The 12,999-nt window shown below is 37.5% G+C and overlaps 1 protein-coding gene and 1 long non-coding RNA gene across 5 annotated transcripts; both read left to right on the top strand.

Moving 5' to 3' along the window:
* The first annotated feature begins 1,352 nt into the window (after positions 1 to 1,352).
* On the top strand, positions 1,353 to 2,516 carry LOC109243602 (metalloendoproteinase 3-MMP-like). Its single transcript, XM_019410558.1, has one exon. It carries the CDS (start codon positions 1,353 to 1,355, stop codon positions 2,433 to 2,435), a length of 1,083 nt encoding a protein of 360 aa, XP_019266103.1. The 3' UTR covers positions 2,436 to 2,516.
* A 2,351-nt stretch (positions 2,517 to 4,867) lies between these two features.
* LOC109243615 lies at positions 4,868 to 11,659 on the top strand. Of its 4 annotated transcripts, none has more exons than XR_002070588.1 (6): positions 4,868 to 5,098; positions 6,482 to 6,947; positions 7,035 to 7,158; positions 7,235 to 7,533; positions 7,628 to 7,732; positions 10,667 to 10,705. It is a non-coding gene; the product is annotated as an uncharacterized LOC109243615 (long non-coding RNA). The 4 variants fall into 4 exon arrangements; XR_002070589.1 differs by having other exon boundaries at positions 4,868 to 6,635; positions 6,812 to 6,947; XR_002070587.1 differs by lacking the exon at positions 10,667 to 10,705 and adding an exon at positions 11,621 to 11,659 and having other exon boundaries at positions 4,868 to 6,947.
* Positions 11,660 to 12,999: the final 1,340 nt, after the last annotated feature.

The raw sequence follows: 12,999 nt of genomic DNA, 5'->3' as shown, positions 1-12,999 counted from the left end.
AGACACTTAAACTTAATAAAAAAGTAAATTTTAAACACCTCCAACACCGCGTGTTACTTACTCGTGCTTACATAGAGGACATGTCAGATCCATGTCATATAATTTAATACCACATCATCATTAATATATTATTAAAATTCTAAATATATCCCCTTTTTTCTCCAAAGCAGTGATTTAAATTTGGAAATTTTATTTTGAATTAGATTTTAACAAATAAAAATGTGGGTCCCTTCCTAGCAGGTTATTTCAAATTTTTATGAAATCTCACACCTCAATACAAAAAATTTCAACTGGAAACCCCAATTCATCTTCTTCTAAATATCCGTCACCATCTCCGACAGTTTTGCCGGATGAAGTCTCCTTTTTCTTTTTTGCACTTTTCATTTCTCTGACCCTCTCTATTATCTTTCATCTTTTTGGAGTCCGTTCTTTTCCAATTTCTCAAGTCCTAGTCTTAATCGATCTAAAAAATCTCTCATCTTTTGGACTCTTTGTCAGAGAATGGATTCTCTAGTGGTAATAATTTTTGGGTTGAAAGTTAATCATTACTATCTTGAGCTTTCCTGCTAATTTCATCAGTAAACATCACAGGTGTTCAACAACTTCAGTCCAACGACCCAAATAAGAATATCATCACAATTTTGGCTCAATAATTTAATAGTACTCCAGATCTCGAACTCATACACTTCAACGAAATTCAATTTCTCATATTCAAGGTTTAACTTCAAATGAGTTTTGATGTGTTTAATTTTGCTTAACCGAATCCCCAAACAGTAAAAAATCATCTCATTTGACAACGATTTATGGAGGGATGAGATTCTGGTGGTGGTGGAAGAGAAGGACGAGGGAGAGGTGGCAGCGGTAATGGAGAAGGGCGGCAGCAATGGCGGGTGGAAGAAGGAGAGAGGAGGTGACGGGTTGAAAATGTTTTTTTTTGTCATTTTCTTTTATTTTTTATTTATTTTTTGGATTTTTAGTTTTCTTTTTAATCAAAATCGCCCATCCACGCTCGCAATGTACGTGTATCCTACGCTCTTTGTCCAGCTCAACTTGATAAATGCGAGATAAGCTCGGTCAACGGTCAGAGGTATTTAAAAGATCTGTTTTGATAAATTAAGGTGTCTGGATGAAAATATGTGAAATACAAGGACCGGGATGTCAAAACGAAGCAAGTACAAGTATGTATTAGGCTATTCTGCCAAAAAAAAAAAAAAACATAAATTTCTTGTACATTTCCGGACGTCTTAAAAATCCATAGATATATGTACTGAAAAACCTTAGAATTGAGCTTAAATGCAAGCCATAAAAAAAACCTTTTCCCTTTCCACTTTCTCCAAAGTAATATAGACAAAATGAGAATTTTCTTTTTCAACTTCTTTGTTGTTGTAGTAATAATCATTAATACTTCTGCACCAGTTTCTGCTCATTTTTACACTAACATTTCTTCAATCCCTCGTTCTATATTTCCCAATAACTCTGCATGGAACCATTTCAACAAGTATTTGGGTTGCCATGTTGGCCAAAAAATCGAAGGCTTAGCTAAAATCAAGCAGTATTTTCAACATTTTGGGTATATAAGTTCTTTGAGCAAAAAATTCAGTGATGAATTTGATGACGTTCTTTTTTCAGCACTTAAGACTTATCAGCTTAACTTTAACCTTAACACAACCGGAGAATTCGACGCGGTCACTCTTCAACATATGATAAAACCCAGATGTGGAAATCCAGATATAGTAAATGGTACTACTAGTATGAACTCCGGCAAGTCTCCGGCCATGCATAAGGTGGCTCATTTCTCGTTCTTCGAAGGTCGGCCACGTTGGCCACCGAGTAAAACTAATTTAAAGTATGCATTTCTACCGGAGAATCAGTTAACGGATACTGTTAAGGCAGCGTTTGGACGGGCGTTTGATAAATGGTCGGAGGTAACGCCGTTAAGTTTCAGGGAGACGGGTTCTTATAGAACAGCGGATATTCGGATCGAGTTTTTAGTCGGGGATCATGGAGATGGTAACCCGTTTGATGGGCCCATGAAGATTTTGGCCCATGCATTTTCACCGCCTACGGGATTTTTCCACTTAGACGGGGAGGAGAATTGGGTCGTGGACGGCGAGTTTTTGAAAGAACCGTTATTGAGAATATCGGGTGTGGATCTTGAATCGGTTGCAGTTCATGAAATCGGGCATTTATTGGGTTTGGATCATTCATCCAAAAAAGAAGCGATTATGTTTCCCACACTTAGCGCTGGTGCAAGGAAAGTGGAGTTGTCCAGTGACGATATTGAGGGGGTCCAGATGTTATATGGGTCGAATCCGAATAATAATGGGTCAAGTACTGTTTTTACACCGACTCAAGAGAATGAGATTAGTGGAGCTTCCACTTTTGGTTCATTGGTTTCGTTGGTTATTGGATTCTTCTTGGCATTTGTGCTTTGAAGTTTGATATTATTTTAGTTGTATGATTTGATTATTATTCTATCGGTACCAACCATTTTACCTTTACAAAATTAGGATAAGGTTTGCATATACACTATTCTATTTTGATCACTCTTATAAAATTACACTAGATATGTTATTATTGATGTTGTTGATCAGATTATTTTTGGAATACTTGGTGAATAACATGCTCCATACAGTAAACATGACGGTCGATCAATTCTAGTATATTCATTCTCTATTTTTGAGAATTGCTAATTAACTTTGACGAGACATGAAGTGGTGATTATGTTCTTGGCAAGTTATGTGCGTGGAAAAATGTTCCACGACAGTTACCCTGAGGGCTGAGCTCTGCTCTTATTCCTCCTCAATCAGAAAAGCTTAGTATAAATGTCCATTCGAGAGCTACTTCTCAACTATGGTCTAGCTCTAACGTCCTTAACTATGAGTTGCTCGCTCTTGTGAGACGTTATCTTGATTGTGTTTTGATCGTCCAATAGAACTCAATCTCACCGTTGGCAGAAATTAGTGGACATCTCAAAAGAGAGTGTCTCTCGTGAATTAGGAATAGCTCCTTTTCTCCAAGAAATCGCAAAAATATGACAATTTTTGGAATGGTCTTTAATTTTTGATTTCCGTTTACTTTATTGACAGAACTTCAAGATTAAAAATTAAAAGTGTTGTTCATAGGACAAATGAGGTGAAATACTTGTTAAACTTAAATTTCTGTCAACAGGGCGGAAGCAAAAATAAAAATTCAAAACTATTCACTTTAAGGGCTAATTGTCTACTCACCCCCTTTTTCACTTTATAAAAACTTGTTCTTCTAGTGTCCTAGTAAAGAGTAATAAAAAGACAAACATTCAGAAATCACTGCTCCCTCCGTTTCAATTTATGTGAACATGTTTGATTGGGCACGGAGTTTAAGAAAAAATGAAGACCTTAGGAATCTGTGGTCCTAAACAAGCCAAAAAGGGGCCCAAAGTATTTGTGTGGTTATAAAAGCTTCTTATTAAGGGTAGAATTGTAAGTTTAAGCTAAATTGTTACCAAATTTAGAAAGGGGTCATTCTTTTTAGAACAGACCAAAAAGGAAATAGGTTCACATAAACTAGAACAGAGGGAGTATGTTTTAGGGGTTATTAGCTAGTTGTAGCTACCATTTACTATATTACTTCCTATAGCTATGTTTTCAATTTTTAGAGTGTATTCGATGTATTTAAGCTATTGTATCCATGAATACAGTAGCATATCTAAGCGTGAAACAGGGGATTACAACTAGACATATTATTGTATTTGAGTGTATTCGACTATATTCATGGCGTGAAACACGAGATTACAACTGGATATATTATTGTATACGACTGTATTCAACTGTATTCACGGCGTGAAACAGGGGATTACACTGTTTTTAAACGGAAAGTGAATCAATTAACATAATAGACTCCTAATATAACTCAACAAACTCAATTATAACACACAAATTTTGTATTTCCAGTTATAAAAAAGATTCTCAACCAAAAAACACCCCAAAATATAGCAATCTTCAGAGAAATTATATAATACATAAATTATATTAATTAAAAAAAACATATGAATACATTCATGGAATATAGCGAGACAATGAATATAATGAAATACATAGAATACAGCGGGATACATTGAAATACAATAAAAAAAAGACAATGAAATACATAAAATACAGCAACGCACTACAGGAGAACATGCGATTAGCATCGGAATTTAGCGTGGGAATTCAATTCCCTAGCTAATATACGCCTTTAGCTAGGGATGTAGCTAGAGAAGTCCAATTTCCTTGCAAATTTTTTCGACTGAAAATTTAGTCACAAAATAGCTAGGAATTAGCTAGGGACTATTCCTTGCTAAATGATAGCTACAGATTTTTCCTAGCCAAATTTATAGCTAATTTTTAGCGGGAATTCTAATTGGCGCTAGATTTATTTTTCCAAAATATCATAGTTTAGCTAGGGATACAGTCCGTAGCGCATCCCTAGCAATGTGCTAGCTAGGAAAGACTTCTTAGCTAATCTATAGCCAAAATTTAGCGGGAATCTTATTTTGGCGCTAATAATTTTGCCCGAAAGATTATCTTTTAGCTAGGATTACATTCCTGGCTAATCCCTAGCTAAAAAGTAGCTAAGATTTCGCGGAAAATTCTAATATAGCGCTAATTTTTTTGGTCAAATTTAGTTGTTTAGCCAGGGAAAAATCCAAGCCAGTCTCTAGCAAATTATTATTATTATTAAATAGTAGTAGTAGTAGTACTACTACTACTACTATTAAATAATAATAATAATAATAATAATAATAATAATAATAATAATAATAATAATAATAATAATAGATTTATATCCATGTTTGGACTTTTGATTGAAATCCCTAGAGATTCGTCTTAGGGCTTTTGATTGAAAACTTAAAGGCAACCTTTTTCCTTAAAATTGTAAAGTTAACGCTAAACTTGGTAATCTTATTTTAATTGGACTACTGTATCTCAACTCCTTCAAATTCGCAACTCGTTAAAATTCGCTAAACGCCCACGCACTCTCCCATGTCTCTTCATCCCTCTAAACCCTCAACGATCATCTTCCAATTCAGTGAAGGAAGAACGCTAATTATCTCTGCCGCTTGTAAGCTTCCGTGAAGGTAAGAATTTCTCCTATACCTAAAGCATCTGTGCAAAAAGGTCTTTTGTGAGTGTTTAATTTATCGTGAGTGTTCATCAGTACCTTTCTCGCACCAGGAACTCTTGTCATTGTTTAATTTTACGTTAACTCTGAAAGTAAGAGATAGCAATTACCCCAATGATTTATGTTCCTATCATATATATAGAAATTGAACTTTCAGTAATGTGATTTAAATTGTTTCTACTTGTATGTTTTGTTTAGTTTTTGCTAATTATAAAATTTTTGTCCTTATATTTCTCTATTGAACAACTATTTCTGGATTTCAGAGGAAAATAAATGAAAAATTATTTCTACTATTGTAAACCGAGTAAAATTAATTTACACGAGGGCAACATGATAAGTGAAGAAGAATGCAATTATTATACAATTTATACTTGTAATATATGACTGGAAAGAAAAAGAAGTATATGTGACTTTTGTAGGTTTACTAGCAAACAAAATTGATGTGAGATAGTAAATTTCACTTACAAGTATGTGTCAAATAGAAAACAGATCCAACTTCTACTATTTGGTTCTAAGAAAATCTAAGTGTTTTTTTTCTCTTAATTAAATGGTTATTCTGAATCCTTCTCAATTAGCTATTTGTGGTGTTGTCGATCTGTTTAAATTGGTGAACTAAGAATATAAGAAGATTTGGATCTCATTTACTTTGAGTAAACTAATTATTATATTAGCACTAAAAATAGTGTTTTGTCATTGTTTGTTAGATAGGAAGCATGAGTTCTTTTAGAGCTGATCCTATGTGGATGTATAATAGACTAGTGCCAAGTCGGAAAGGAGTAACTTCTGCCTTCATAGAAGGTGTGCACGAATTTGTAAGGTTTGCATTAATGCAACATGACTTCGTTTCTAATGGAAGTATAAGCTGTTCATGTTCAAGATGTAAAAACATTAGCTGAATTCTCTGCATTTTATATTCCAAAACCTTACATTTTCCTAGTACTAGGCTACTAGCTGAATTCGCAATTCGCGCTCATAACATATCTTGTGAACAAAATAGACACCAAATTGTGATAATCATACCAAAATCTCCATAAAAAATATAATAGGTAAACTATAAATCCTTCTCCCACTAAAAGACAGAAAAAGATCATTTCTTATCGAAGAAGATCTATTAAAAAGGGGAAAAAGTAGGTGAATTATTTTGCTAAAGGGTCAAATAGAGAGGTCTCTGTTATGCTTGTTCTAGCAAAATATTTGGATGGTCAAATTTTTATACTTCATATGTTTTGTTATGCTTGTTCTAGCAAAATATTTGGATGGTCAAATTTTTATATTTTATATGTTCTGTTTGGCTAGTGTATTATTACTATTATTTTTGTTGTTGTACTCTTCTTGCCAGTATTTGATCAGGAAGTATGACAAGGGGAAGAGGCACTAAACGTAGTTGGGGAGGTCGTGGGGGCATGTCTAACAAAGGGGGAGAAGGCTACCAACAACTACCGAACACTTCTCATGCCAATATTAGTGAACCATCAACCCCTACATCTCAACAGGTTGGTTCAAACCAACATATTATCTCATCTCATGAAAGTAGTTTTCGGCAGCTTATACATACATCTCAAGATGTTCATGCTCAACAAACAACTTCTGCTTCTCAAATGTTGGTGGTCAACAAGCAACTCTTGCTTCCCTGAATATTGGTCATCAACAAGCACCTCGTTCTTCTCAGGATGTTGGTTCTCAACAAGAAACTCATTCTCAAGATGTTCTGCTGAACAAACACTTGCATCTTATGGAAGTAATAATCCGCAGGCAAGATGAGATACTACTCGTGGAATAATATCTTTGAAAGTAAACAGAGACACGTAAGTAAATCTAGTTATACAAGTTATGGTTAAATTCGTTTTCATTTAGTTATCTTCCAATAAAATATTATATTGATCATTTTGTAGATTTTGCCCGCATGAAGTTGTTCGGAATGTAACAATAGCCTTTAAGAAAAGCTTCTCAGGATCATGGCATTGTTGGAGCAAAGTTCCGGAGCATGTACGAGATAGATGGTTCAATGACTTCGAGGTATTTATACTTAACTGTCGTAATTGACTTAACTTGATAAATGATACCAAACTGAATGTTTACTTTCTAATTGCAGAAAAATTATTCTTTTCCTAGTGCGGATAAAGTTTTATTCGACGGACTTTTGAGCATGTGGGGAGTGAAAGGTTAAGTGACATTTTGGGAAAAGCAAAAAGACAATTTTCAAAAATAAAAGAATCACCGGGATGGATTGCTAAAGATCACTGGGACGTTTTGATGGAATATTGGAACTCTGAGAATTTTAAAAAGAAATCAAAAATCAACTCGAAGAATAGAATGTCATCTAATAATTTAGAAGGTCCTTCCTTACATACCGGATGATCAGTTGCATTTGCTGAGTACAGAAGAAGACACGTATTTTTTTAATTTTTTCAGTATTAATTAGTATTAGTCTAATTTTTTTTCTATGATATATCCTGTTAATTAACAATATTCTTAATGATTGCAGAAGGAGCTAACAGGGAAAGATCTCCGTAATGATGAATTATTTCTGAAGACTCACAGAACCAAAAATGAAAAGAAGTGGATATGTGGAAAGTCAGAAAGGATGTGGGTACGTTTTTATTTCATTTCTTCCGTGCAACACCTGCTGAGTCTTCTACTTTCTCCCCTTTCTCATTGTTAGTCTTGTCTTTTCCTTCATCTGTGTTAGAAAAATATTTTATTACACTGTCCTTTTTTTACTTTTGTAATCTACCTGGTCGACGTTTTCATTCTGATTTTTGTTCTCATTATTTTTGTGAATATCTTTGATCCCCAATAGGCTTCCCCGTTAGCAGCTCCCTTCACTTTAGTATCAATAGAATTCAGCTACTCTATTTGTTGGATTCACCTTATCATCTTCATAAGCCCAAGGGAAATTTAACCGTGGTTTTTTGTTCATTTACACTTCTCAAACTGAAAAAGTGGTTCAACTGATCAAAGTGAAAGTGGTTCAAGCTATCATTTTCTTCTATGCATGTCATTTCATATATCCTTTCTCAAATATTTATGTATCTGAAAGTATCCTGATCTCTTGGCATGATTACTTATGATTGGTAATTGATCTAATCTACAAGTGATGTTGTTGTGATTGGAATGCTGAAGTCATGGAGTTATTCAATAAGTTAAGAAATTGAAGTTTTAGGCTACTGTTGGATTTTGAGAATCTTGATGGTCTCTTTGGTGAGCACTGTCGAGTGTAAAAATCTGCTATAATGATACTAGACTAGGAAGAAAAGTAGTAGGCAGCTTATTAGGTGAAGTGGGGCAGTTTCTGGTTGTGACGGATGATAACAACCTTGGTCGTAGAGTAAATTATGTCTGGGCATGGAACTAGGAGGGTATTTAGATAGACTTTCTTGTCGAAGGCACTGTTATATATATATATATATGAGATACAAAACGACTCCACAACTCTAACCTACAAGAGTTTGCTCACATTGTCCATCTCATGTTCAGATTAAGAAGGAGAGTATTGCAACAAGCTACTGGCCGGAGTAAAACTAGCTAATTTATGATAAATGATCTTCAAATTTCAAAAGGAGTACTTAAATCAAAAGGAAGTACTGAACAAGAAAATAATTACTTTCAACAATATATTACTGCCACTTGAGATTAACTTTGGCTTGGAGGAAATAACAAATATTGTTACAAATGAAAGTAAACATTATTTCTAAATATAGGTAGCTTTTATCTAAGATGACGGTTTCAATCTTTTTGCATTGCTGTAGGAAGGGAACACAGATCTTCACAAATCTGGCTAGTTATAGTACTATGTTAGGAAGCTATGATACTATATATAAGTTAACTAAACACACACACACGAACATACACACTTGTATAAGTTATGTGCATGTTAAATGTATACACTAAAGCTGCAAGGGAGCTACCAATTATGTGCTACGATATGCCTACAATGATTCTTTTCTTCTGTCCCAACAATGTTCTCTAGGACTAGTGTTAGAGTTATTTTTCAAGGACATAATTATGGTAGAATATCACAAGCACCTATTATCTTACCCTGCATTTTTTGTTTATGAATTGTAAGAAAAGCTTCTAAGTTTTTGCACATTCTAAAGTTGAGAAACATACAACAACTCTATAGCACCTCTTCTTATGCACATCAAGAAATTAACAGTGTTCAGATGCCATCTTGTGATGACCCGGCCGGTTGTCTTAAGAATTAACGCCCCGATCCCCTATTAACTGTTTCCCCTAAGTTCATTTCTGCTATTTTGGTTTGCCGGGACGTTCGGTGTCGGGTTTCGGAGAGTTTTGGGACACTTAGTCCTAAATGAGAGCTTAAGAGTTGGAAAGTTTTCCGTAGTCGGAGCAGTGTAAGACAGCCTCAGAATGGAAATCCGATGGTTCCGTTAGCTCCGTTAGGTCATTTCGGGGTTGGGAGCGTGTTCGAAATGTATTTTGGAGGTCTGTAGCTAATTTAGGCTTGAAATGCCAAAATTTGAATTTTTGAAGTTTCCGGTCCGATAGTTTTTGATCCGAGGGTCGAAATGGAATTCCGGAAGTTGCAGTAGCTCCGTCATATCATTTGGGACGTGTGTGCAAAATTTCAGGTCATTCGGATGAGGTTTGGTTAGGTTTTTGTTCAAAAGCGTGTTTTGATAGAATTTGCAGTTCTTAGGCTCAAATCCTTGATTTAATTGAGTTTCCGACGTTGTAGGTGGTTTAAGGGTTGGAATAAGTTTGAATGAGGTATTTGGTATTATTGGTGCTTTTGGTTGAGGTCCCGGGGGCCTTGGGATGATTTCAGATGGTTAACGGGAAGATTGGAGAAGTTTTGCAGCAGCTGAAGCTTTTCTGCTTCTGGTATTTTCACTTTTGCGGCTTGGGAGCCGCAGAAGCGGCCTGGGCATCGCAGAAGCGATTTTTGTCATTTCCTTCAGAAACCGCAGAAGCGGTGTTGTACCCGCAGAAGCGGAACCGCAGAAGCGGTTGCCTGTCTGCAGAAGCGGAATGTTGTCACTAAAGTGTAAGTCGTAGAAGCGGCATTTGGTCCGCAGAAGCGGGACCGCAGGTGCGGTCCCTTGACCGCAAAAGCGGAAATCCCTGACCAGAAATAGTGATTTCGAGGGTTTAGTTTCAAAAGTTGGAAAAATCAAATTTGAGCTCGGGAGAGGGCGATTTTGAGAGGGTTTTGAAGAGAAAATCATTGGGTAACTTTTCTTTAATCCTTTGTAGTTATATTCCATCAATCTTTAGTTAATATCAACTTTTAATTTCGAAATTTTGGTAGAAATTGGGGGAGAAGTTCTTAGACCTTCAATTGAGAATTTGAGAGGTCATTTGGACTCCAATTTTAGTGTTCTTGTTATGTATAGACTCGTGGGAGTACGAGGGTTCTAAAAATGTGAAAATTATCCGGTTCCGAGACATTAGCCTGAGGGGCATTTTGGTCATTTTACCTAATTTCACGCCTTAGCTTTGAATTAAATAGTAGAATCAGTTGTTTGCGATGTTATTTACAATATGTAATTGAATTGAATAGATTTGGGCCATTTGGAGTCGGATACTCGTGGCAAAGGCGTGGTTCCTAGTTGATTTTTGAGCCGGTTCGAGGTAAGTGGCTTGTCTAACCTTGTGTGGGGGACCTTCCCCTTAGGATATGATATTTGGTAATTGAATTCCTTGTGCGTGAGGTGACGAGCGCGTACTTGGGCTAATTGTTGAAATTTCGGTTTACTTAAATATTTAGACTGAGTTTCTTTCTTGCCTGCTTTATTCCATTCGCAATTATAGCTTGTGTTAGTTTAGAAAAGCATGCTTAGTTGATCTAAATGGCCTATTTGCTTAAGTTGCTTTGTTTGTACTACGTGAAGCATGTTAGGCTAGAATTACCTGTTGCCTTGTACTTTTTGCATTCCAATTTTGAGTATCTTCTCGTTGTGGCTGCGTATTTACATTGGCACTACGGATGTGGGATTCCGGTAGCTTCCCCCCTTTGTTTGTTTACTTTGGGACTGCGGGTTCGATTCCCAATAGATCCCCCCTGCATATTTACTTTGGGACTGCGGGTTCGATTCTCGATAGATCCCCCTGCACATTGATAGTTGGACTACGGGACGGTATCCCGGGAGATCCTTCGGATATACTCATATGATGGACTACGGGACGGTATCCCAGGAGCTCCTTGAACAGTTGATGAAATGGACTACATGACGGTATCCTGGGAGATCATCGTTGATGGTATTGTTATTGAGTTGTTTTACTCCATGTTACCTTATTCTTTGTGTATTATTTGTTGCCTTGTAAACCCTGTCTTACTTCATAGTAGTACTTATTATTTCTGTTTATTTCATACTGTTGCAAGACTTATCATTATTATTATTCTTAGTAGGGCCCTGACCTTCCTCGTCACTCCTCAATCGAGGTTAGTCTTGGCACTTACTGAGTACCGTTGTGGTGTACTCATGCCTCTTCTGCGCATGTTTTTCATGTGCAGATCCAGGTACTTTATTTCAGGCACACTATCCTTGAGGCAGGGAGAGCTACGGAGACTTCGAGGTACATCTGCAGCGTCCGCAGACCGAAGAGTCTCCTTCTTTATTCTATCTGTAGTACTTAGTTTTCTATCGTACCCTTGATGTAGACACTCTGGAGATTAGAGCATTTACAGTATTTCTTTAGCCTGTGTTTTCCGTGAGTTTCCGGATTTTGGGATGGTGTTGCAGATTTCCGCATTTCTTTTGAGTTGTATTGGCCGAGTGGCCTTTATATGCAGTTATTATTTTAACTTGTTCAGTTTTAATTAATTATTCCGCAAGTTTGGTTGTTATTCCACATTGTTAGGCTTACCTAGTTATAGGGACTAGGTGCCTTCACGACATGTTTATTGAGGGCGAACTGGGGTCGTGACAAGTTGGTATCAGAGCTCTAGGTTCATAGGAGTCACGAAACACATACCGGTTTATTAGAGTCTCGCTGATCGGTACGGAGACGTCTGTACTTATCTACGAGAGGCTATGTAACTACTTAGGAAAACTCTTCATTTCATTTGATTTCCTTGTCGTGCGGTATTTTTGACATCAATTCTAAACTTCTGTCTTCTATTCTCTCACAGATGGTGAGGACACGTGCTACTCGAGTTGATCAGGCACCCGCGCCCCCTACTGCAGCCGTCAGAGGCCGGGGCCGGGGGAGAGGTCGAGGACGCGCACGTGGTGCAGCCAGAGCACCTGCGCGAGCTGCCGCCGAGGCACCACCAGCAGATCCAGTCGGAGCCCAGACACCTGCCACACCTACTACTACCACTACTACTCCAGCTCTCCAGGAGGCTTTGGCTCAATTCATGAGTATGTACACCACCTTGGTTCAGGCAGGGTTGCTTCCCCTTGCTGCAGCCATATCCCAGGCCAGGGGAGGAGCACAGACTCCCGCCGCCCACACTCCTGAGCAGTGAGTGCAGGTTGAGCGGGTTCCCGAGATTATTCCCGCACCGCCTACAGTGCCAGTTCAGCCCGAGGACGGGTCAGCTGCTTTAGAGGGCGAGCAGCGGAGACTTGAGAGGTTTAAGAAGTATGATCCCCCAGTGTTCAGTGGATTAGCATCAGATGACGCCTTGGGATTTCTAGAGGAGTGCCACCGTATTCTTTGCACTATGGGCACAGTCGAGTCCAGCGAGGTTTCCTTTACTGCTTTTCAGCTTCGGGGAGCCGCCTATGATTGGTGGCGCACTTATGAGATAGATAGTCCAGTCGAGGCTGCTTTACTGACTTGGACCCAGTTCTCAGATATGTTTATGAGAGAGTTTGTCCCCCAGAGTCTCAGAGACGCACGACGCGCAGAGTTTGAGCATTTGCGCCAGGGTGCTATGACCGTTTC

Source organism: Nicotiana attenuata, unplaced genomic scaffold (assembly GCF_001879085.1).
Source record: "Nicotiana attenuata strain UT unplaced genomic scaffold, NIATTr2, whole genome shotgun sequence".
In the NCBI taxonomy this organism is placed as follows: domain Eukaryota; kingdom Viridiplantae; phylum Streptophyta; class Magnoliopsida; order Solanales; family Solanaceae; genus Nicotiana; species Nicotiana attenuata.
This window is presented reverse-complemented; position numbering and strand designations above follow the sequence as displayed.